This window comes from Monodon monoceros, unplaced genomic scaffold (genome assembly GCF_005190385.1).
Source record: "Monodon monoceros isolate NGI ecotype Baffin Bay Population unplaced genomic scaffold, NGI_Narwhal_1 Super_Scaffold_16, whole genome shotgun sequence".
NCBI classification, from domain to species: Eukaryota; Metazoa; Chordata; class Mammalia; order Artiodactyla; family Monodontidae; genus Monodon; species Monodon monoceros.
Window position 1 is genome coordinate 29346056 of NW_021703772.1, and position 25982 is coordinate 29372037.

A 25982-nucleotide genomic window follows, 5' to 3' on the forward strand; every position below is an offset into this window, starting at 1 on the left:
GATTTTACGGATCCTTCATAGGTCAAAAAGTGTTATGTTCGCGGGAGGTTGGAAATAGTTTACTTGGAGTGATGAAAGCCTACCGAAAAACTGACTAGTTTTTCTTAGCTGCAGGGAACAGGCACGGGGGAGACCACAGAGCTTTTAATGACAGTGTATAACTGTGTACCCCAACACGCAACCTCTCCAGCTGGGCGCCAGAGTCCGCGCTCAGCTTCAGAGTGCGCCTGCGCCAAGTCCCGAGCGGCGTGGTTGCCTAGAAACGGTGGCGCAGCGGTTCAAGCCCGCGTGTCCTGGCTTCACCATGGCCAAATTCGTACTCGCTGGTGAGTGATCCCCGCGTCCGCCCGCAGATCGCTCAAAACACCGACAGCTACTCTCCTCCTATGACCGCTTGCCGGTGATCTTCTTAACTGGACTATGTTCTAGCAACTCCAGCCTCTATATGGACCACCCAGGCTTTATTATGCTTTCATTCAAAAATGTATGTTGGGCAGTGACTGTACAAAGCACTGCTGGACACAGGGGATACAGTGAGGGGAAAGACACATCCCTGCCTTCGAGGAGCTTTCAGTCTCCTGGGATACAGAAGCATGTAAACAAGTACTTTTGATACAGTGTGATTAATGCAATGAGAGGTATGTGCACAGGGCTCTGGGGGGTGTTACAAGAGCTGATTTGTGAAGGTTTGGAATAGGGAGGACATTCCAGAAAAAGACACAGAGGCTAGAAGTGTCATGGCCTCTGGATATGGAGGAAGTGACTGGACCTGGGGCAAGAATGGGATCAGAAGCCAGATCCTTGCACTTCAAGAACACCAAGCAAAGGTGTTTGAACTGTATGCTGAAAGCAATGAGGGGCCATTTAAAATGTTTAAGCAGGAGGGTATCTTAATGAGCTTGCATTTTAGAAAGCCCACCTTGTCAGCAATGGAGGGGACGTACTGGAAATGTCGATTGGCATCCAGAAAACCACCAAAGAGGCTCTTACTGCAGCAGGCTATTGTACCTGCCTCCTTTCCTCTCAGCAAGTTTCTCAAAAGGGTAGACTGCTCTTCTATCTCCAGGTCCGCCTTCCACTCAATCTGGTTTCTACTTCTGCCTCCTTTCAGAAATGGCCCTCACCGAAGTCACCAATGACTTTACAGAAGCTGTCCGGTCCTTGTCTTATTTGACCTCTTTGATGCCTTAACACAATTGTCATCTCCCATCTGCCTGAAAACCTATTTCCTTTGCTCCTTTATTCATTCAGAAGAGTATTTTTGAGAATGTTGCATTTGTGGCAGTGGCAGGGCTGGGTTCTATAGGAGCAGGGACAGTGGCAGGGGACCTTTCTTAGGCAAAGACTTCCCAGAAGAAGTGATTTTTTAATCAGGGTCCTGAAAGATGAGTGTTACCTATCGGAGAGGAAATAAGTAGGGAGGAGGAAAGTAAATTAGGCACGGGTAGCGGGGAGTGGGGCTGCAATGAGGAAAGCTAGTTTGGTGATTTTTGAGAGTATGCAATAAGCAGAAAATTGAAAACGATTTAGTAGGGTTGGAGCATAGAGTACAAGGAAGAGACTATCATATGTTAAGGCCAGAGTTAGATAATGTATATTCTTGTGAGCCACGTTCAATATTTTTTTAGATGTATTTATTTTTATTTATTTTTGGCTGCGTTGGGTCTTCGTTGCTGTGCACGGGCTTTCTCTAGTTGCAGCGCGTGGGGACTACTCTTCATTGCAGTGCACGGGCCTCTCATTGTGGTGTCTTCTCTTGCTGCAGAGCACGGGCTCTAGGCACATGGGCTTCAGTAGTTGCGGCACGCAGGCTCAGTAGTTGTGGTGCACAGGCTTAGTTGCTCTGCGGCATGTGGGATCTTCCTGGACTGGGGCTCGAACCCTTGTCTCCTGCACTGGCAGGCGGATTCTTAACCACTGCACCACAAGGGAAGTCCTCAATATTTTAAACTTTATCTAAAGTACATGGAAGGTTTTTGGAAGGAGATACATAATAAAATTTGCATTTTATCTCAGTGTTATTGCTACAATGTGAGAAGAAAAAGACTGGATGCCCAGAGCCCAGTTAGGTACCGTAGTCCAGGAAGGAAATACTGGTGGCCTGGTCTAGGAAGGTGGGCAATGGAAATGCAAAGAAGTGAATGGATTGGAGAGATGTTAGGGAGCAGAATCTATAGAACTAGACATTTGACTAGGTGGAGGAAGAAAGGAAGGGAGAAGAAAGAGTTAAAATTATTCCCAAGCAGTAGTTTGCATAACTGGGTAGATGGGAAGTCATTGAAAAAAAGCAGAAGAGTAGGCTTTATACTCTGGGTACTGTTAATACTCTTAAATAACTGGGTAGATGAACATAAAGAACATAAGAGAAGGAGCAAATTTAGTAGGGGAGTGATGGCAAAATCTGTCATAGACATGCTGAGTGCCTATGAGACATTTAGAAGGAGTTGAAAAAATACAGGACGGTGTAGACATCTAGATAAGGAGATAGTTCTGAACTGGAAATACAGATTTCTACTTGAAACCAAAGGAGTGGAGGAGATTATCCAGGAAGGATCATAGAGTATGAAGATAAGATGCCTTGTAGAATGCTAACCTTTTAATGCATTAATAAAGGAATAGGAACCTAAAAGTGTAATGAGGAGTGGCCAGAGAAGTAGGAAGAAAACCTGAAGAATGCCCCCATCATAGTGGGTATTTCAAGAATTGAAGGGAGACAAATGCTACCAAGGGTCAACAAGAAAAGGATCAAAAAGTATCCATTGGATTTAGTGACATGGAGGTCCATGGTGACCTTCTAGAGAATTATGGGAAAAGCCAGATTGCAGTGGCATGAGAAATCAATGGAAGTGAGGAACTGGGGACGGCAAGTGTAGAGTACTATTTCAAGAACTATTTCAAGTTTTAATAGAAAAGGGCAGGTAGAAGGCAATGACTGAAGGGGCTTTTTGTTTCTCAGGACAGGAGAAACTTAAATATAATGAGTGTATTTTAATTATGATAGAAACAGGCCATTAGAAACAGAGCTAAGATGCTAGAAAAAGGGGATAACCAGTGGAGGTGGAAGAGGGTGGTGTTCAGAGCATAAGTGGTGAGATTGGATCTGGATAAGAGGTAGGATCCCTCTTCCACTGAATAGAAGAAAGAAGGAAAGGATGAATCCAAATGCAGATAGGCTAGTAGGTTTGATGGCAGGAGCTTGGGGGGATTTCCCAACTGATGCCTTTTTGTATGATTTGGTTTAGTTTGCGTAAAGTAGAAAGCAGAGTTTTCTGTTGTCTTCTGATAGTACAGAAAAATATTGGAGAGAAGGAAGGGGCTTGAAGGAAGTAGGCAGTTTGGAATGGTAATTGTAGAGACCAGAAGAGAGTGCTGCCATGGGAAACAGAGGGATCTCCAGGAAGAGTTGAGGGTCAGTTGAGACCGGTGACCATGAATTTATAATGGTGCCACTCTGCTTGGTTCTACCATGTTTATCCAGGGGTGCCAAGTACATGAAACCCAGGCACAGAAAAGGCAAGTTACTGGGTTCATTCAGGGTGAGGGGCTTTTACCAGGCTTACTTGCCAGAAGCACAGTGGGGCAAGAGAATTGCAGACATGAACCAGAAGAGTGGTCTGAATTCATGAGTCATGGATTTGAACTAAACAGGGAGGCTAATAGCCAGGGGGAGTTTGAGAGGGGATGATGACTTAGAAGTCACCGGGAGGTTGAAGAACTGGTGAATTGGGAGTAATCGGGGAAGAAGGCTATAGAGAGGGTTCTGCCCTTGGCCCCTGCCCCTCCTACTCTACCGGACATCCAGTCCCACCGACTTTAGTGGCTGTCACTTTCTCTGTGTTTATGCCTGCAAAACCTGTATCCTAAGCTATTACAGAAGGCCTGCTCTTCAGATTTGCAGGTGCAGCTGCCTGCTGGTCATATCCACTTAGATATACTACAGATACTTCCAGCTGCGCTTTATAATTTAAACTTCTCACCCATGATTTCTCTCTAGTAAGGTCAGGATCACCTAGCCACGCCAGAAAAAAGAAGTTAAGCCAGACTCTTCTCTCTCCCTCCACTTCTTCCCCCAATACTCTCTGCACACATAGCAAGTCCACATGTGATTTTACCACCACTCCTCACTTCACACTTTGCCTTTTAGTAGCTACTAATGAGTAGTTCATTATGAGTAGTTCATGCTTAATTAGTAGCCTGGCAGCCTCTTAGAGGAAGTGAGGTCTAATACAGCACTGGAGGAGAATAAATATTCAATAGTCTTTTTTCCTTTCCACACTTTATTACTAATGATGCTGATCTCCTATGAAATTCATTTTATTTTGCCAATATAATAAAAATCAAAAGTTTATGTTATGGCAGTATATGCTATAGCTCATATAAATTATATTGTAACTGTGTGATTAATTCTGTAATTATATGACAAATGCTTGTAACTACATGATAATTTCCATGTGATGAAAGAAAATATTGCTAATTTGAATTTTTTAGGTAGAGCAGATTGCCCATATTATGCTAAAGCAGAACTTCTGGCAGATTATTTACAAAAGAACCTTCCTGATTTTCGGATACATAAAATTACACAGCATCCTGATGTTTGGGAGGTAAGAGGCCTTTACAGTTTGTTAAACTCACACACACAGAAAAATGTGTTCTGATTTAATTAAATATTAGCTAGTGTATCAGATAGCTTTCCAGGAATGAATGTTCATGTACTATTGATATTTTGATGTTAGTAAAATCAGTCCTGACTTATCAGCCTCAAAACATTATTTATATTTTTTTCCTAGTACCTAATAGAACAAATGAGGCCCTAACCAGTAAGTAGAATCAATTTGGCTGGTATTTTCCCCGCAAGAATCCACATAGCTTATATTGCACTTTTTTTTTTTTTTTTTTTTGTGGCACGCGGGCCTCTCACTGTTGTGGCCTCTCCCGTTGCGGAGCACAGGCTCCGGACGCGCAGGCTCAGTGGCCATGGCTCATGGGCCCAGCCGCTCCGCGGCATGTGGGATCCTCCCGGACCAGGGCGCGAACCCGTGTCCCCTGCATCCGCAGGTGGACTCTCAACCACTGCACCACCAGGGAAGCCCGTATATTGCAGTTTTTAACTTTCAATTCTTCTTCATATTGATTTCTAATGACATGAGGGACTTGTTTATTTGACACACCCTTCTTTGGGACTTAGATGGAAATTTGGGGAAGGAGTTTCCTTTACTGGGGAGTGTTCTTGGGAACAACATCCTTAGAAGGAATGAGGGCAGCAGGACTGGGCAATGGGAGAAGTTGAACTGCCATACAGCTCTAACAAAGGGCTCAGCCAGCCCTGCAGGGAACTCTGAAGCTGGGATGGCCCTTCAAAGATACCCCCCCAAACAGGCAAGGAGGCCAGGCTTTTGTCCTCCTGCAGCTAACAGTCAGAGGATGTGGGCTGCCCTGGGGAAGAGACTTAACCTTAGGCAAGGGAACATCCTTTGGCTGAGGTCAGTTTCCAGAGAGAGACTCAGCACTGAGCCATCAACAGCCAATACACCTCGTGGCAGGGGGAATGAGTGCCTTGGTCACGAAGGAGGAATAGGGACTACACGTGACAGGATCTGCTAGTTCACCAGTTGTGCCTTTTGGATCCACATGCTGCATATAATACGTTCACACCATCTGGGAACAGCTCTTCCAGAATTCTGGTTGGCATCTCTCCCTGGGGAAACTTTATAAGAGGAAGTTTAGTTAAGTGAACAATAGTCCCAGCTGCACATCATTTCAGCACTACACATCATTCAGCACCATAACTGACTCATCACCTTTCTTCTCTTCTATCCATTGTAGATTCCCCTCACCCTCTGCTGATTCAGGTGACTTATTAGGTGTGGTGGTGACTTACACCTGTATCCTTAGGGGCCTGAGCCCTCGTCTCTATTCCCTTTTCAGGATATGACTGTTGCACCTGTCCATTTGCTGTCAAAATTAAGCAAGGCACTACCAAGGATGCCCCAATGGATTACCTAGATGCCAACCATTCTTTCCTGCCCACATTGGTAATAGCTGCCCTACGTGCTCCTGATCAACAGGGGCAATTACCCCTTCCATGATGGTAACTCCTCTCCTTACTGGCTGATCTCTTGGCACAGGAGCTCTAAGTGACCATGTGGCAGCCATAGGTTAAAGTTTAATGGGACTCTTCCGGATAGAAGCACCCCTCACACTGGGTGGGTCACTGGGAGTGATGGTAAGCAGGGTCACTCTTAATTCCATCCCTGGTTCCTGGATTCATGTATTTGATGTATTGGGGCAAAACTCTATTGATTTGTGGTATATATTGCATCCTGAAAGATGGTACCCCCATCCTTGCAAGGTATCAGTCTCTAAGCCGGTGCCTGCATCTTTAGTGTGTTGTTCTATCCCTCTATCATGCTGCTAGATGTCGCCATACATGACAGGGCCAGTGGGTCCCTGGTTTCATGCCCAATGTCATACATCCTTTACTTTAAAATGGGTTTCTTGGTTCAAAGTGATGTTATGCAGGATCCCATGTTGGTAGGTTAAATATTTTGAAAAGTCTTGAACAGGGTGCTGGCCAAAATCCTACAAGCAATAAAGGCAATTCTTTATCTAGAATATATGTTGATTAAAATCAAGGTGAATCACCGCTCTTTCCAGGGTAGAAGGGGTCCAATGTAATCAGATTGCCACCAAGAGGCTGGTTGTTGTCTTTGAGGGACAGTGCCATTAACAGGAGGTCTGCGTTGATCTCTGTTAATGGCAGCAGCAATGGCTAGATCAGCTTTGATGAGTGATAGCTTGTTTTCTCAGACCATTGCATAAGCTCTAACTTTTTCATGTCCCCATTGTGCCTTCAGCTGTCTAAGTTATCTTACTGCTGGGTTGCTTAGTGCTTCTGTCATAATAGATGTTCTCTGGTGGGCACTGCCCCCCGTCCTCTTTTATTTCAGAATTCTATCATCCCAATTGCCATGGGGCCCAGCTCTGTAAGAGCATGTCATTTAACAGCCATGGCCCAGAATTGACAGCCACACCAGGCTTCTCAGTGATGCTGAGACCCCTCTCATCAGTGCATTCCTTGTCACTGTGGTGAATGTAGTGTCCTCCAGGCCCTTCCAGAGAACATAGGTGACCAATAGTTTTCCAGCCTTCCGTCATAGCGTATCCACTCTAGCGAGCCCATTTTTTCTAAGCTTTTTCATCCCTTCTTCCATGGTCTTCCATGACAGTTCTGGCATTTCCATTTTATTTCATCCCTTGCTCCGAGCTCTGAAGAGCCATCCTAGCAACATGTTGGCACTCTCTTCTGAGGTCTTTGTCAGGGTGTACACTCTTGAATAGCAGAAGAGTGATTCATTTTGAGAAATTCTCTCTTGTCCAGCTTTATGTTCCACTCTTGATTCAGCACCCTCAGGGTCTGGTCCTGTACATATTCTTCCAACTCCTGCCAGGACATCACCATGCCCTGCTCGCTGCTGAAGGTCCTTTGAGGTAGAGTCTCTTTCTTCTAGATTCCCAGTATTTCACTGGTCAGGCTACGTTGTGACTAGAGAGGCCATGGGGGAATCATCATGGTGGAAACATCAACGAGGGAAATTCATTTGTAAGGTAGCTTCATGATACATTCCTCCAAAGACAAGAATGTTGCCATGTACTTTACCCATAGAAATGTTGCACTCTGTCTCTATGCAGGTATTGTCATTGGAAGGCCTGGTGTACACAAACCAGACAATGATGATTTAAACTTTTTCTAGTAAATATTATCAGAAATCCCCAGATGATTTTTAGCTCATTAATTCAATCTAAAAAATATAAACTATACTCACATATTTGGAAAGCAGTATCAATTTATACGGCCCTAAGACCAGAGACATCTCATACACAAGACCACTTGAGTTGGAAAACTCGGCTCCTTTTTTAAGCCAAACCCTTGCACTTCAGGTCTACTCAGGAAAGAGAGCAACATTCAGTACCTTTATTGGGTCGATGAATTCGAAGAATATTCTTTCTTACTTGATTAATTTGTTACTCAACTCATCACTATTTCTATATTTATATTTTACAGTTTAAAGATATCTAAATTTTATTATGTATACACAGAGGTAGTAAAAAAAAAAAAAAAACTAGTATTTTAACGTTTGAACTCTAAAGCATTGAATTCCAAGGCAGATTCAATGTGCGACTTCTCATGGACTCTATCATTCAATAGGAGTGGCTGAAAGAGTTGTGTAAAAAGAATAAGTGGAGTCACAAAAATTCCCCCATCATCTGGAGAGAGCTGTTGGATCGTGGAGGAAAGGGTTTGCTTTTGGGAGGATATAACGAGTTCCTAGAACATGCCCAGGTATACAAATTCAGTTGATTTATCTGTCTAAAACATTATTGTTCTCTCCTATTATTATATTTTTCCAACGTCTTGCTTTCTAAGGTATTCTCTCAGCTCTCTTTTTACTCTATTTGGGCTTTAAACAAGAACTTTCCATTATAGCCATTGTCAGCTATTCTGGTGTTGATTTTTTCTTTCCCAATATTTAGCTTTACTATGGTGTCACCTCTAGCATGACAACTGAGCTGATGAAGACAGCTGCTCAAGAGAACCTGGGGGCACACATAGAAAAAGAGCTGGAGAAAGAAGCCCTGAAAGGCCTCATCAACCCCTTGCAGGTCTGGATCACCAGGTGGGACCGTCAAATCCCAGGATTCGTGAGGTTGGCTTTTTATGTTTAGAAGGACGATGATGTAGGATTAGTTACATGATGGAAGAATATCTGAGTGTCAAGTGTGAGATTTGTATGTATGTATACGAATATTATAGATATGGAATATACGTATATGCCTATATATCCCCTAGTGTAGCCCCATGTATGAGTTTTAGACTATATATAGATTCAATGTGTATGTAATATGCATATAATACACATACATACTAAATCTAAGAGCAACTTTATAGCAAAGGTATTTACTTTGCATGACTGTCTCCAGCTCTCCTGCCCTCATTCTGTGTGTCTCATGCTGTGTGCTGCTCATACGATCCTGCTCGTCGCCTCACTGTCCTTCCTTCCCTCTCCCTTGTGTCCTTCCTTCCCTCCCCCATCTTCCTGACTGTTGCCCCCTTCCTCTTTCCCACTTGCTAGAGTTGTCCCCATCCTTAGCTCTTCCATGTGGCACTCATTCTCTGGAACCTCACCCCCCTCACTCTTACCCCTTCTCACTTTTTCTCGTCACTCTCGCTCTCAGTGGTGGGTGGACACATTTGATGTTTGTCATCGCTTTTTCTCTCTATCTCTGTGCTCTGTCTCTCTCTTTGTCCTTTTGCTGTCCATCTTGTTCTATCTCTCCCTCCCCCTTTCCTTTCCCCACCTCTCAATCTGTCTCTCACACTGCCCTTCTTACTATCTATGTGTGTATCCTAATATACAGGCTCATCTGAAAAATTATTTGTTATTATGAAAGATTTCAAATGCAGAAAAGAACTGAGAATGATGTAATAACCATACATGAACTTTACACCCAGATTTAATAATATTACATCTGCTTTAGAATTTCTTTAATATTTATTTGGCTGCGCTGGGTCTTAGCTGCAGCACGCGGGATCTTTATTTGCGGCATGCGGGCTCCTCCTTGTGGCCTGCGGGACCCAGCTCCCCGACCGGGGATCGAACCAGGGCCCCCTGCATTGGGAGCACAGAGTCCTAACCACTGGACCACCAGGGAAGCCCCTAGATATTTTTAAAGGATTAAAATGGTACAGATGCTCTTGAAAACACCACTGAGCCTCTCTCCAAACTCACTGTGAAAAAATGCCCGGATGCATTTCTAAACTCCCCCTCAGGGGTCATTAGGGCTCTCAGTTATCAGCCAAGCTATAGAGTACTCAGATACTAGCTGAATTGTGGGCGCAGATACATGATACCTCGCCTGTGTTGATCCTAGGCTTCTTTATAAGGATTTGGAAAAATAGGCCTTTCTAAAAGATGTCATTATTTGCAGATAAGGGTACAAAATAGAAAAGAGTTATGGTTAAATGAAACTGATTTCCTTATCTTTTTTAAAAAAGAATATAAACACGTAATTACAGTAATATACAGTAATATGACACAGTTCTTTTAAATTTTGCTTTCTGCCTATTCTATTTAATTTGAAAAGCCTTATAAACAGGTACATTTCTTACTTTGGTATTGTTTTCAGATGGCCAAAGCAAGAAGTTAGCAGTGAGAATTATTTTGTTCTACTTTTGATTTCTAGCCTTAAAAATGTCTGTGCCGCTGTGTATGCCAATTTAATATATTAAATCACCCTATTAATGCACGTGCAGAAGAATATCTATTAAGAATAAAGCCTGGGGACTTCCCTGGTGGCGCAGTGGTTAAGAATCCGCCTGCCAGTGCAGGGGACACGGGTTCAAGCCCTGGTCCGGGGAGATCCCACATGCCGCGGGGCAACTAAGCCCGTGCGCCACAACTACTGAGCCTGCGCTCTAGAGCCCATGAGCCACAACTTCTGAAGCCCGGTCGCCTAGAGCCCGTGCTCTGCAACAAGAGAAGCCACTGCAATGAGAAGCCCGCACACCACAACGAAGAGGAGCCCCCGCTCGCCGCAACTAGAGAAAGCCCGCGCACAGCAATGAAGACCCAACACAGCCGAAAATAAATAAATTTATTAAAAAAAAAAAAAAAAGACTTCTATACATGGTTGATACTTTAAAAAAAAAAAAAAAAAAGAATAAAGCCTGAAAAGGAGCAAAAGATTTAACCACTCGTAATCGGCTTTGCATTTTTATTAGTGCATCGGCTCTTGCCTGCTACAACCTAATTCCCATCTTGACAAGTGGTGAAGTGTTTGGACCGCATATGGAAATTAGCATAAACCTATTTGACAACAAGCAGGCAGAAGAGAAACTCACAAGCCTTGTGAAGGAGGCTCAGGACCTGGCGTCGCCCTTCCTGCAGAGTGTGTCCGCCTGCACCCAAGCGGAGGAGGCCTTCCGCCAGGCCCACGTGATCATTTTTCTCGACGACCACGTGGACAAGGAGGTGTACAGTTTGGAAGACTGCATCCGAAGCAAGGCTACTCTGTGCCACCTCTACGGATCCCTGATTGAGAAAAATGCTCATGATTCCGTCAGAATTATTGTGGGAGGAAAAACCTTTGTGAATCTCAAAACGTCTTTGCTTATGAGATACGCCCCAAACTTCGCCCACAATATTATCGCTGTGGCCTTGGGCGTAGAAGGCAAAGCGAAGGCGGCGCTGGCCAGAAAACTGAAAACGACTCCGTCATGTGAGTGAGCTCCTGTTTCCATGTCTGGTTTTAAACAACGTGATTTCACAGCAGCTAGGAAGAACACTGTCCCCTCTAAAATCAGTCGGGATATCTGGACTAGAAAGTATGAAGCAGAGGCCAAGAACTTCTGATTGTGTGACTTCACTACTGTGCGTTTTCTTTCTACTAGCTTTTGTGACTAGCTGATCTTTTCCCATCATTCTAAAATTAAGAAACAAATATTTAAATAATAAGATTTCTATTTTTCAAGTAGTAATTTGAAACTTAATATTCCTTTTTTTTTTTTTTCCGTCAACCAATGTAATCGGTGTTTTTTAAAAAAATACTCAGGGCTCTGTTAAAGTGACCCCACCCCACTTCCCACCTGTGTGACTTGGGGCAAATCACTTAACCTTGCTGTGTCTGGCTTCCTCACCTGTAAAATGAGGATGTAAATAGCACCTACATCCTAGAATTGATGCAAGGATTTAAAGAGATAATGTTTCTAAAGTGCTTGGAGGAGTGCCCGACACAAGCTAAACATTTGCAAGGATAGTAAACTTGTTAAGGTGATTATGCTATCTGATCAGTTTCTGCTTCTAATAATCTTTGTACTTATAGAGGTCAAAATCATAGGAGGATGAGACAGAATCAGAAAATGGATTTTTGTATCTAAAGGGGGAGTGCTGTATCTAAAAATATTTGTCATGTTTGACAGACTTTAGCTATTTGTGCCCTTAGATGGAGCAGGTGCAACGAAGTCCATTTAGAATGCCAGGAAGTGCAAGACATGACATCAAGCAAAATTGGGAAGACAGTGAAATGTGAGCCTAGAATGCTCTCAGTCAGAGCTATAAGGGACTTCGGTGAGCCCCTAACACATTAGGGCAAAGCCCTAGGACCATAACTTCTGGTATTCTTGCATACAAATCATTAGTGTCTTAACCCCCAGGGTCACTGCATACCTCAGCCAAATGGGTACTAAAATTATTCAGTAGGAAAACATTTCCTAATCATTTTATCTCTGTTATCAACCTTATATGTATATGTGTAGATACTGATTTCTCACAAAAGGTCTATGATACACTCATGAAAGTGGCAAGAAGAGGCAGTGTTACAAAATTTAAAACAGGGCAGGCACTTTCAACCAGAAAGCTGCTCTCTTGTGGGTCTGGTGGTACCATAACTTCTAAACCCTGCTGTATTCAAAGCCAATAAGCACAGGAGCAGCAGAAAAAAGAAAAGTGGAGACAAGTTGGGACAAAAAAGGGAAATGTTAGAGGGATGGCTGTTAAAGTGGAATTGTCAGAGGAGTAGTAAGGAGGAAGTTGGCAACGACAAAGACAGAGTTAAACAAAGTAACATGAACTAGAAAAACCATCAGGGAGAATTATTCCAGGAGAATTCCAGATGCCAAGAGGGGAGCAGACCTTTTCAGGATATCCCTTGAGTTCAGTTCACACATAAACCTGTTTCTCAGACTATGTACATTGGCTTAGTTGGAACTCTTTCTGTACAAGTGACAGAAAGTCCACTCAAAGCGACCAGAGTCAGAGCTTTTTTTCCACATAACTGAAGAGTGCAGGAGTAGTTCTTATTTGGGGCATAGCCGGATGCTGGGGTTCAAGTGATGAAGTCAAGCCTGGTTTGTGCTCTCACCTGGCTCATCACTCAGCTCTGTTTTCCTCAGCTTTGCTCTGATTCTCGGATAGGCTTTCTCTAAAAAGTGGCAAAACGGCTACCGGCATCATAGCTTAACTACCCCAGTAGGAAAAGAGAGTTCTCTCTCGATTCTTTGTATAAAAGTAGCAGAATAAGATCTCATTGCCTGGGCTTGGACCACATGCCCTTCTCCAAGTCAGTGTGGCCAGAAATCTGGAATCTAGGTCTGATGCCTATCGATAGACCTGAGAGGTAAGGACAGCTTCACCCAAACCAAATGGACTGAAATTGGGGAAGGGTACCTATTTAAAGAAAGGCCAGTATGCTGTTAAAGAAAAAATGGAGGAAGAGATGTTAGGACAAAAAAAAAAAAAAAAAAAAAAAAAGCAGATGTCTGCTATAATTTTCTCTAGCTTGATTTAAGGCATTTAGAGCTATAAAGGGCCTTAAAGCTTTAAGAAAAATTCTTTTCCCTCCTGCCTGCCTTTGAACACAACTCTGTAAGAGTGTGATACTTGGAGCTGCTGCAGTCATTTTAGGACCATGAGGGGAAGGCCAAGAGAGTAACATCTTTGAGCTGCTTAACAAGCCCCTGTGTCACTGCCTACCTCGACTTGTTATCTGAGAAAAGTAAACTCCTTCTAGTTAAGCCAGGTCAGAAGGATATTCTGTTACTTGAAGCCAACAGCAATCTTATCTCATACAGAACAGGAAAGAATTTAATCTCCGTAATAGAAAGTGGTATGACCTTTTAAGAGAATTAAGTTTTTAAACAAATAAATAAGTTTATAAATAAATCAATAAAATCCCCTATTTTCACTTCAGATACATTCCCAGAAAATCCACAATTATTAGAGAGAATTATTAGAGAGAATTTCATATATTAGAATCATATGAAATACCAATTCCTATTTCTCTCTACCCCCATCCTCTTCTTTTTATTGGTAGTATGTATCACGTTGTATAGTAGTTGTTTTCTCACCCACTCCCCTCTACCCCCAGAATATTGCAAGGATTTGGGCTGATTTGTTTTCTTCTGAGCCTCCCACCTAAAAGTGCCTCACACATACAAGCTAATTCAATATATCTTCTTTGATTAAGATGTTCCTTGGGGTCCTCTTATTCCAGCACCTCCATTCTGCAGGAAATGAAATCCACCCAGGGAGTCAAGTGACTTGCCCAAATTTCTATTCCAGTCTAAAATCAGGGACTCTCTGTCAGAATCAAAGCAGATAAAAAATCCTCTTCATGGCAAGCAGAGTGGTGAAGTTAGGACCAGAGCGGGGGTATAATTTTCAGTAGCGCTTTCTTTCAGGGAGCATTTCAGTGTTCCCTGAAGTCAGTCCTATGCTCACACCATCCACTTGCATTATTAGGAATGGCCAGACTCTGATGATTAAGGAGATGATCCACATTGTTTGCACATTTTTAGGGAGCATAAACTTAAGTCTGTCTTATAGCAAAAGGACCAATTGTAAAACAAACACACAAACAGAAAGTAGACTACAGTCAATTTTTTATATTACGTTATTTTTTTAAATTTCTTTTCTTCACAGGCATCAAAGATGTGATAATTTGGGGTAATATTAGTGGAAATAACTACGTCGATCTGAGAAAAGCCAAGGTTTACAGATATGAGAGTGCTGTTTGGGGACCTCCTCACTATTCACGCCCTGTTTTAAGCCTGATTTTTGATAGGTACAGTATCTTTTTAAGTGAAGTAGTCTAACAATATTGAATAAACGTGTAATGTTATTATAATCATTTAAAAATCATCTTAGAAATCAGTGTGCAGAAGTAACTGCTCACACTCATCCTCATTTATGCTTTCTATTGAAGAAATGTAGAGAATTCCACAGAATTTCAACTAGTCTGTCCCCACCCCCAATTTATTTGATTTTGGAATTTTGAATTTTTATATTTCAGATTATCCTTAAAGTGGCTCAAAGATGCCATTAATGTTATCACTAAAGCAAACATATGTAAAGTGAATCTTATTTAAGGTAAAGACCTCTGTCCAAGTTGAAAGTAGTTGAAAAAGCTTCGAGAGTAAGGAATTATAATGGTGAGCAGGCCCAGGCCATGCTGGGTGTTGGGTTCCAGGAAAGGCAGAATTGAGACGTGGTAAGGGACACCATCTCTGGAGCCAAGCCACCTGGGTTGGAATTCTCATTCAGCCACTCATTAGCTGTGTGACTTTAGAGAAGTTACTTAACGTCTCTGTGCCTCGGTTTTTCCATCTGCCAAGTGGAAATGGTAACAGAGTGCGGGTCTTATAGGGTCATTGGGAAGATGAAATGGGTTAAGACAGGCAAAGCACTTAGAAACTGTGCCTGTCACAGTCAACACCACCATTACGAAAAGGGCATGGAAGGAGGAAGGAGGAGGAATGCCTTTGGAACAAGTTTTGAAACTTTGCAGCACTTTCCCAGTGGTAGCATGTCCCTTCCATCACCTCTTTCTTCCCTTCCCTTCCTTTACCCACACCTAGAAATTGTGTCCCTGGACTCATTGTCTTGCATTGCTGTGTGGGTGCGGGCAGCATCTCCTGGAGCTGTATCGTGCCGGCTTAGCAAGGGCAGCTGTTTCATGCTTTTTCTAGTCCAGCTGGACTGTTCCCCGAGTTTAAACTTCAGATTAGAAAACTTAATTATTTCTTTAGTTCTCAATGTGAATAATTCAACATTTCATGATACTATTTTATTTAAAATGAAGGATACTACTGGTTCCAAGATAGCCTCTATGGAGAATAAATTCTTTGTGATGAAATTAATTGTTCTTGCAGCCTTTGGCCACTTTTCTGTTTTCCATATTTATGGTATCAAGTTTTTAGTTTGAAACTTTAGGACTCCTTTCTGCTCTGTTTCATTACTTTTCAGTTGACTCTTTATGGGATTAAAGAAGTTTGAAGAAGGGGCACAGGAAGTCATATTTCTGTTTTGTGGAGGTGATTTCTTGTACTCAGATCCATTGATCCAGGGAACATTCTTATTCATTCCTATTCCCTCCATTGTAAAATTGTTTCTTTCTCTCCTTACAGTGACTGGGTAAACAGAGAATTTGTGGAAAGTCTTAAAAAGTTCACCGCCACAGGAAGACAATTTGGGGGCATCTTAGCTGCACACAGTATAGCCACTACGTTGAAATACTGGTACCATGGCTCACCCCCTGGGGAGATTGTGTCTTTAGGGGTACTGAGTGAAGGTAAATCTGGTTTTTTCATATCTTACGATATTTTAAAACCTCCATGTATGCCTTGTGCTCCTACTTCTGTGTCCTTACCTAGACAGGCTCCTACCTCTTTTTTTTTTTTTTTTAAATGGTACAGTTACTTTTTAATTTTATTTATTTATTTACTTTTGGCTGTGTTGGGTCTTCGTTTCTGTGCGAGGGCTTTCTCTAGTTGTGGCAAACGGGGGCCACTCTTCATCGCGGTGCGTGGGCCTCTCACTATCGCGGCCTCTCTTGTTGCGGAGCACAGGCTCCAGACGCGCAGGCTCAGTAGTTGTGGCTCACGGGCCTAGTTGCTCCGCGGCATGTGGGATCTTCCCAGACCGGGGCACGAACCCGTGTCCCCTGCATTAGCAGGCAGATTCTCAACCACTGCGCCACCAGGGAAGCCCGCTCCTACCTCTTTAAAGGCTCTGTAAGCTCTCTGGATTTTCACAATTCCATAATCATTCATTCATGCCTGCATTCCTTCAGTTATCCATTCAGCAGTGCAACAGTATTTTGTGTGCATGCACTGGGAACACACATAGGGAGTAGGCCCGGCTTTTGCGTTTCAGGAAGCTCACAGCAGAGTAAAGGAGAGCCACATGCATAAATGAAATAATTCTGTTAAGTTTTTCTCACTGTATCCCTACTGAGGAAGCGAAAGCAAGGTCAGTTTTCAGCAGGCAGCAGGAAGAATCAGGACCTGCATCGTAAAGGAGGTGACACTTCAGGAAGTCTCACCTGCAAGCTTGAGTAGTTGTTTACCTGACAGACAAGTATGGGAAGAACATCTGGGCACAGGAGCTGCAGGAGCAAAGACACAGACCCACGATACAAAGGGCACAGCAAGACCCAGATCTCAGAGTACCAGGCAGCAGCCGGAATGTGGAAAGCTTGCTCTCCATCCACAAATACTGTGGATATATTTTTATATCCTTAGTATTTTAATCTGCTAAAAGCTATTCAGAGCACTTCTACTATTTATTGAAAAATAGGAAAGAGAGAATAGCTGATGCTCTGTGCACTGAAGACCTAAAGCATGTCTTCCCTTTGTGCTTTAACATTCTCCCTGAACAAGCCCATCCATTCCCATCTCAGCCTTGCTGCTGAGCCTTACCTTGTCAAACATTGCCACCTGGATGTCATGCTGTCACTTCAAACCAACACACACCAAACTGAACCTGTTGTCATCCTCCCCAGTCTGATCCACCTCTTGTATCCTTTATGTTATTAATGGAACCACGATCCTTCCCATTGTTACAGTGACTATGGTGCAGCTCACGGAAATCTCCCTAAACCCCCCAAGTCAGAATTAATCTCTGTCTCTCCTCTGTACTCACATAGCATTTGTTCCTCTATCAGAGAGCATATCACAGCCTGCCTTTATGGATGGGGTGGTTAGTTGCATATGCCCTCTGCATTAGAGTCCGCCCACCCTGAGGGCAGGGCTTTGGCTGGGTCTACTTGTTGCTCCTTCATGGGTAGACTCTCAATGTGTCTTGTTCAATTAAAGTTAATGTGCACGAACATCTGCGAGTGTGAGTTCAAATCACTGTGTTACCTTTTTAGTGAAATAGACACCTAAAACCTCATCTTTATCTGTAAAAGTTTAATTGGGGAATTCCCTGGCTGTCCAGTGGTTAGTATTCCCCGCTTCTACTGTTCGATTCCTGGTCAGGGAACTAAGATCCTGCAAGCCACGCGGTGCAGCCAAAAAAAAGTTGAATTAATCTCTGTAGGAATTCATCAATAAGCAGTTCAGTGTTGGGGGCAAGTGAGGTGAAGAGCAAGTGATCATTGTGTCCCTGAAATGGTAACACATATGTAGACCCTCATCCGTTGTTCACTCATAAGGCTGGCTCTCAAATAGAGAGTGAACAGAGGGCCTGGGACATCCTCTACGGAAAAGTCTTTTAGATCCTGGTTTCTTGACTCTCCTCAATATTTTGCCCTAGTGACAACATTTTTTTTTTAATTGAAATATAGTTGATTGACAATGTCATGTTAGTTTCAGGTGTACAGTTCAGTGATTCAGTTATATATATATTCTTTTTCAGATTCTTTTCCCTTGTAGGTTATTACAAAATATTAAGTATAGTTCCCTGTGTTATACAGTAGGTCCTTGTTGGTTATTTATTTTATGTATTTTAGAGTATGTATGTTAATCCCGTCCTCCTAATTTAGCCCCCCCTTTCCCTTTGGTAACCGTGAGTTTTCTATGTCTGTGCGTCTATTTCTGTTTCATAAATAAGTTCATCTGTATCTTTTTTTTTCAGATTCCACATATAAGTGATATCATATGGTATTTGTCTTTGTCTTATTTCACTTAGTATGATAATCTCTAGGTCCATCCATGTTGCTGCAAGTGGCAATATTTCATTCCTTTTTATGGCTGAGTAATATTCCATTGTATAAAAGTAACACATGTTCTTTATCTGTTCATCTGTCAATGGATATTTAGGTTGCTTCCATGTCTTGGCTACTGTAAATAGTGCTACAGTGAATATTGGGGTGCATATATCTTTGCAAATTAGAATTTTCTTCAGATATATGCCCAGGAGTGGGATTGCAGGATCATATGGTAACTGTTTTTTGTTTTTTAAGGAACCTCCATACTGACAACATTTTTGGTGAATAGAATGGCAAGAATAATTTTCTTATTTGATTGAGACACAGAAAACGGGAGGCATTTTATCTGAAGGTTGCTCAGTTAGTGATAAGCATTATCCATTTTTTTTATTTGGAGCACATTTCAACTGGGAACTAGAAACTGTGAGATCACCGACTTTCCCTTCCCACTGCCTGCCCCTTGGCTCTGTGACTGCAGTAGTAGGCTGGAAGAGCAAAGGCAAGATTGGACACGTGCTGGGGCTCAGGGGCTACCTAGGGGGGCAAGGAAAAGCCAAGGAAGCAGACAAAAGGAATCCAGACAAGGTGGAAGAGAAGGACTGCATTAGTTCCCAAGGCAGAGGCAGGGCATCTGAACCCAGCAGTGACAAAAGGGATAAAGATGGAACAATGGTTCTTCCTTCTGAGAGAAACACAGAAGGGCAAGTTGTCAGAACTTGGAGAGGTGCTCAATAAATACTTCTCTAGTAAGTGTTTCAATCTTCCCTGGGGAGGAATTTGCAGAAATTCCTCCATTATCATTAAATCCACCATTATCATTAAAAAGCATGTACTATGTCTGTCCTTATCTACAGTGTTACCAGGAAGGTTTATTTATCTGAGTGCTTTCGTGTTGCTTTGCTTTGTGTTTGCTCCCTGCAGGCCAGTTTGGTATTCCTGAAGGGATTGTCTTTTCTATGCCTGTGAAATTTGAGAATGGAACTTGGGTGGTTCTTACAGATCTCGAAGATATTGAAATAAGTGAACAAATAATGACCCGAATGACAAGTGATCTAATTCAGGTAATGTCAGAATAGCTCCGAGGGAACTGACTTCAATAATAGCCTGAAACCGATTCCGCTAGATCAACGCATACACTGATTTTCTGTGGGTTCGATTTGCCTCTTATTCCTAAGAACAATAAGGAGGCAATAAAGGTTTGAAGAAATCAGCAGAAGAACACTCCTCATTTGGTTATGTAATTTCTAGTATGTTAAAAACAGTTGTTGGTTACTTAAACGTCAAGAATCAGCGTTTTTCTATTAAAGAATGATCGTTAGTAATTGTGGTCATTTAATTCTCTGATTACAAAATTTTTCCACAGGAGAAACTTGTCGCACTTGGAGAGTTGATAAATTTTCAGCCGTATCAATCAGGTAATCTTTTAGATACGATGTTTTACTGGGCTGCTATTAAAAGAGTATTAAAATATATGTTAAAATGGAATCACTATTTAATATAAATAAGTATAATTCATATTTCATCACTTTTAAGGTAACTTATTGACAAAATAAACTACCAGGTTTAGTGTGTCCTTTGAAATAAAGTTTCTTAAAAGAATGCTAAAGAAATCACATCCTAAAGACACTATTGCCTTATAAAGTTTATGTATACCATATGTATTAGTTTCCTAGGGCTGCCATAACAAATTACCACAAACTGGGTGGGTTAAAACAACAGAAATTTATTGTCTCCTAGTCCTGGAGACCAGAAGACCTAAATCAATGTGTCAGCAAGGCCATGTTCCCTCAGAAGGCTCTAGGGAAGAATCCCTTCCGTGCCTCTTCTAGCTTCTGGTGGCAGTGATTGGCATTCTTGGCCTGTAGCTGCTTCATTCCAGTCTCAGCCACGGTCCTCACAAGTCTGTCTTCCCTCTGGGTGTGTCTATGTTGCCAAATCTCTCTCTCTTTACAAGAACACCAGTAATTGCATTGAGGGCCCACCTTAATCCAGTCTGACCCCATCCTAACTTGATTATATCTGCTAAAACTAATTTCAAGTAAGGTCACATTTACTGAGACCAGGGAGCAGGACTTCAACATTTTTGGGGGGGACACAATACAACCCACAACACTACAGTTACTTTTAGGTAACTTTAAAAAAATAAATTTCAATAAGCTTGTTTTTCCTATTGGTATTTTCTCTAATTGTAAACTTACAAGGAAGTGGTCTCATCTTTCTTTCTTTTGTCTTAAAGAAAATCTCATCTGAAATATGAAAATACAAACATAAATAAATTAATTCACTTACAGAAAGGCACTCAAGTGCCTTTTGAGAGCCCAACATCCCTTCCACGTACCGGTGTTTATGGAGTGTCAACTGTAAGCCAGTGCTAAGAGCTAGAAATATGGGGGTGGTGAAGATAGACCTGTTCTTGCCTTTTGAAACCTACAGTCCATCAGGGGATCGTAATTTACACAAATGTCTGCAGCTGTGGTGAGTCTTAGGCACGAGAAGTACAGGGTGCTCTGCTATGAGAGCTTATACCTGGGGATGTGAGCAAAGACCTTGAGGCAGGAAATCATGTCACCTTGTTTGAAAAACCACCAAAAATAGTTTGTGTGGCCAAAGCCTAATGAGATGAAGCTGAGAGAGACATGAAGGGTAGATGAGAGTTGCAGAGGCTTCTGGATGGAGAATGACCCAATCGGGTTGTGATTAGTTTGGAAAATAAATTGGAACAAGGCTAGACTGTTTGCAGGGAGACCAGTATCAGGAGGGTAGCAGAGTGACACAAGGAAGCGGTGATTACAGCTGAGGCTGGAGGCTGTAGAATTTTGAGAGATATTTAGGAGGTGGAATTGTCAAAGACTTGATGACGGACTGGCTCTGGGGAATGTCAGAGGACTCAGACTTCGTTTGCTTGAGCAATGGGGTGGGTTTACCAATATGGGAAATAATAGTAGAGGAAATTATCTGAGAAAGACAGAGAGAGAGAGAGTGTGTGTGTTTGCCTATGCGTGTGTCTGTTGGGTGGCAGAGGACGAGTGCACTGCCAGAGTAGAGGAAGGATTAGTTTAGTTTCTTACATTTTGATTCTGAAATACCTACAGGATATCTCAAATGGATACATTACATAGAGAACTGCATACTTTCTGGAGCTCAGCAAGATCTGGACTGCAGTTAATCAAATTGGGAGTTGTTGCCTATAAATAGGAATGAGGCCATGAGCATGATGGAGATTGGAGAGAGCAGGGGTGCCTGGAGGAACTTAGCCTTTAATGGTTAAGTAGAACAGGAACAGCTGACAGAGGACTGTGAAAAAGGGGTGATCAGTCAGGACAGCCCCTGAAATCTGACACCATGGAAGACCGAAAGGCGGAGAGTGTTTCAGGAATGAGGGCTGGTCTACACTGTCAGATGCTACGAGGGGGTCAAATAAAATGAGGCCTGAAACGTACCCAATGGATGTAGGACACAGAGGTCATTTGTGACTTTGATTAGAGAAATTTTGTGGACTGAGGAAGGCAGAAGTGAGACCAGAGTGGGAGGGGAGGACCCCAGCTCCCCGTGGAGCTGGGGTGCTTAGTGCTGCGGGCCTGAGGAACATGCTGGGTGCTGAGAACAATGAGAAGGGCCCCCATCAGGATTTTCACACAATAGAAGGGCTTTCTGAAGGAGGTGACATCTAAACCAAGTCATGAGAGGAAGGAAGACATTAGCTAAGGTGGGGATAAATGGGAGGGTTGGTTCATTCAGAGGGAGCAACAAGGTGTCCAAAGGTAAAGACATAAGGCAGAACTTTCTGTGAACCGCCAATTCATTTTATCTGGAAAATAAAATTTGAAGTGAGAAATGTCAGGAGGTGGAGAGGTTACTTATCTTGTTAAAACCAGTGAAGGATTTTAGGCAGGGGAGGGACAGGAGCAAGTTCAAATTTTGAAATGATCATTCTGTTCTTAATGAGAAGAATGAATTGGATGGGAGAGAGCAAAAGTAGTAAGACCAATCTTTTTGCAGGTAGAGAAATGATGAGGGCCCTAACCAAGAAGTGGCCATGAAGATGTAGAGAAGGGGCTAGATTTGAAGATATGAAGTTGACATAACTTGACCAATCTGAGATAGAGGCTAAGAGAGAGCTCCGGAGGGTCAAGAATGTCCCAATGTTTTTGGCATCTCGACATATGGTGGTGTCATTCCCTAAGACAGCAGTTCCCAAACCATCAGCCACAAATGGGTTGGGGGTGTGGAGCTAATGGTCCCCTTAGCTCCACAGACTGAGTATGGGGCAGCTGGAGTCCCCAGGCTGGTTACCTCTATTGTCCTTGACATTTGCTGTGTGTGCTAAGTCATGAAAATGATTGGGAAGCTGTGGGCAAGGTAAGGAATATAGAAGGAGCAGATTTTCAAGAGGAATTTATGTCCAGTGGGTGAGGGACACATATCTCTGGAAGCCAGCAGAGAGATTTGGGCTGGAGATGAGGCTGCGCAGTCGTCAGCAACTAGGTGCTGGTTTTTTAGAAGTAGCTGGTAACCATGGTGATCCTGTGGGGAAGGGCCTGAGTGGCTGGGGAAGGAAGACTTCTTCACTGCATGGTCTCTCGTGGCTTTTGAATTTCATTCCAGGTGCATGTTTGACATATTCAAAAATATAAATAAGTGGAGAGATAGATATCTGGATGGATGGGTGTTAACGTTTACCTACCATTGGAGAGTGAGAGGGTGAGATGGAGGGGCGGGAGGAGAAAGATCATTAAGACAGCAGTAGAAAACAAGCTTCAGAGCACAGGGTCAGCTTCACACAGGAAGCGTCTCTGCTGCTGAGACCTAAGAGAAGGGAAGAGGTGATGGATGGGATGCAGGGAATTATGTCGGATGGGGGGATTCAGAACAAAATGGGCAGCAAGGCCAGGTCCCAAAGATTAAAAACTAGGGGAAGGGCTAGAGTTATAAGGGAAGAGGTGAAGATTTGAAATAATTTGTTAAGAGGAAAGGAAAGAAAAATGGAAAAAGCCAGATTTTTTTTTCAGAGCTGAAGGCTCAGTGGAATTTAGAGACCGTGAAATTTGTAGTAACTCCAATGTACAGTTGCGTGATTCCCTGCAAAGGTGCTCGGCTGCCTGGATGCAGGAGAGGAAACCTAGATGTATGATCTGTAGTAAGCCCTGAAATATTAGAGAGTACTGCCACCCCTGCAATTAGAATAAATGCAATTAGAATAAAACTAACACTGTACAGTATTCCAACAAAATTCTGAGTATTTCCATGACGACTTCATTTGGAATATCAAATTTTTTTCCCAAAGTTTTTACTGTTCTCATATTTTTTTGTGTCCTTGTTTTACTGGTGCCCTAAATGAGTGCTGAGGTGATTTGCTCATTGGCTTTGAATATGGGAATGGAAAATGAGTACGGTTTTGTTACTTTACTTAGCATCTGGGAAGGAAGCAGGTGAGGCAGTGAAGATGAGGGCAGTTGCAAGGAAGCCGATGAAGTGATGGACTACAGGGGTCTCCACTGGACAAGGAAGGACGTAATAAATAGAAATAAAATTTAAAAGCCCCAGGCAGGGGTGATATTGAAAATATTTAACAATCAGTGTGGCGCAGATGACAACCAATTAAAGCAGTTGCTGTCTCTCAGAATGGATTAACTGAAAAGAAGCTGGCAGGGGACAGAGGACTGCCCTTGGTCAGACGCAAGAGGCTTTAGTGAGGTCACAGCACCAGCAGTGGGACGAAGGGCAGAGCGTGGGGTTTGGGAATTGAGAGCCGGTTGTGGCTGGTGGTCAAGTCACGAGGCGTGGGCCAAACCAAACAAAGCCCCAAGGCAGCATGGAGGTGGAGCGGGTGGGCACAGAAGTCCAATGACCAGTTGGTTTTACCTCGAGTTATTCCCAGAATTTAAGGCCCTCTCCTCCTGCCTAGCAGACTAGAGTTGCAAACTCCTCTTATGATAATGAGCTTTAAGGCAGTCACTCTAAATTTGACTCCATTGACTGGTAGGTAGTCCTAAATTTCCCATAACACTTGCACTGCAGATGGTTTTGTGAAAGAAAATGACCTGATTTTACGCTGTGTTTTATTAACAAAAGTCAAGGCATGCATATATATATATATATATTCATTCATTGATCTTAACTCTGTCACCATTGGACCTCGCCCAAAACACTGTTCCAGAGATTCCAAGCTCAGAGCATTGAAAATAATCAGAACTTTGTAGAGTTTGGAGATCTCTGCTTATTACCATATCAATGAGATGATTCATGTATGAGGTTTGTTTAATCTTTTCAATTAATTTAATTTCCTGACTTTTAGAAACCGACTTAGCCAAAGAAGATGAAAAGACCACCTTACCTACCACAAATGACAACCGGGAACATTGCAAAGTCTCAGATGGTAGGTATATCACTTGAAAAAAAAAAGTACCCTTTGTATCCAAGGCTTAATACTAAATTTCAAAGAAAAGAGTTTGATCATTTATTAGCCATAAAAAATGAGAGTTAAGTCTTTCATCACCTTTATCCTATATTCAAAAAAGAAAAATCATTGTTAAAAATCTATTGAAATCTTTGAAGGATGGTACCAGACATTCACTGAGCACCTTCTAGATGCTGGTCACTGTGAGAGACACCGGGACCCACAGTAAGGGAGTTGTGGCCACACAATCACATCTGGGGGAAAGGAGCCATGAGAATATGAGAAAGTAAATGCAAAGACACACAATAAATTAAAAAGCTTGATGAAACAGGGCAAGGTAGTACACAAGGAAAGAAAGTATATAATCTAGAAACTCACGAGGAAAGAAAAGATCCTTGTGATGTATGAAGGGAAAACTTTAATAATATCTAGAAATCTAGTTGAGACTTAAGATGGCTAAAAATAATCCAATAGCATGTATTTATTTATTCAGAAGCTGTGCTGGTTCAGTCACACAAGATGAAAAAATTCTAGAGATCTGCTGTACAATGATGTGCCTATGGTTAACAGTTCTGTGCTGTAGATGTAAAATTTTGTGAAGAAGGTAGATTTCATGTTATATGTTTTTACCACCATTGAAAGAAGAAACTGTGAGAGGTGCTAGGGACATAAACATACATTGAACGTTGTCCTAGCCCTCAAAGTGCTCACCATCTAGCGTGGGTGACTGCAAAGCAAAGCGAAAACTACCTTATGGAGAGGTAAGTGTTATGATAGAGGGTATAGTGGGACCACATAGGGGGTCTCCTGACATAAAGAGTATTAGGAAAGGCTTTCGGGAAGAGATGAAATGGAAGCTGGTCTAGGAGGAGTAGGAATTACTCATGTAATTTGGTGAAGAGGAGGTGTGCAAGTAGAGGGGCAGGTAGGGAAGAGGTTGTGAAAGGTGTCCCACCAGAAGGAAAAACAGGGGCAAAGCAGGCATTTCAGGGGATCAAGGCATGGCCAGAAGTGTGAACCAAAGGCAGCATCAAATTATATTCAGAAGATGATAAGTAGGGCAGCTGTGCTAGAGTAGGGAATCCAAAAAGGATGAAGA

General features: G+C 42.5%; 1 protein-coding gene across 2 annotated transcripts in view; it reads left to right on the forward strand.

Annotated features, from left to right (window-relative positions):
* Positions 1 to 301: 301 nt before the first annotated feature.
* MDH1B (malate dehydrogenase 1B) overlaps positions 302 to 25982 on the forward strand; it is a 29013-nt gene continuing 3332 nt past the window's right edge. The window contains exons 1-10 of one of the 2 annotated variants that reach the window (XM_029225817.1): positions 302 to 326; positions 4489 to 4601; positions 8207 to 8341; positions 8533 to 8675; positions 10781 to 11277; positions 14478 to 14619; positions 15962 to 16125; positions 19408 to 19547; positions 19850 to 19901; positions 20723 to 20772. In XM_029225817.1, the coding sequence (XP_029081650.1) occupies positions 305 to 326; positions 4489 to 4601; positions 8207 to 8341; positions 8533 to 8675; positions 10781 to 11277; positions 14478 to 14619; positions 15962 to 16125; positions 19408 to 19547; positions 19850 to 19901; positions 20723 to 20736 (1422 nt within the window). In that variant the 5' untranslated portion in view covers positions 302 to 304 and the 3' untranslated portion in view covers positions 20737 to 20772. Of the gene's footprint in view, positions 327 to 4488; positions 4602 to 8206; positions 8342 to 8532; positions 8676 to 10780; positions 11278 to 14477; positions 14620 to 15961; positions 16126 to 19407; positions 19548 to 19849; positions 19902 to 20722; positions 20773 to 24781; positions 24863 to 25982 lie in introns of those variants that run through there. The other variant, XM_029225816.1, reaches the window with a different exon arrangement.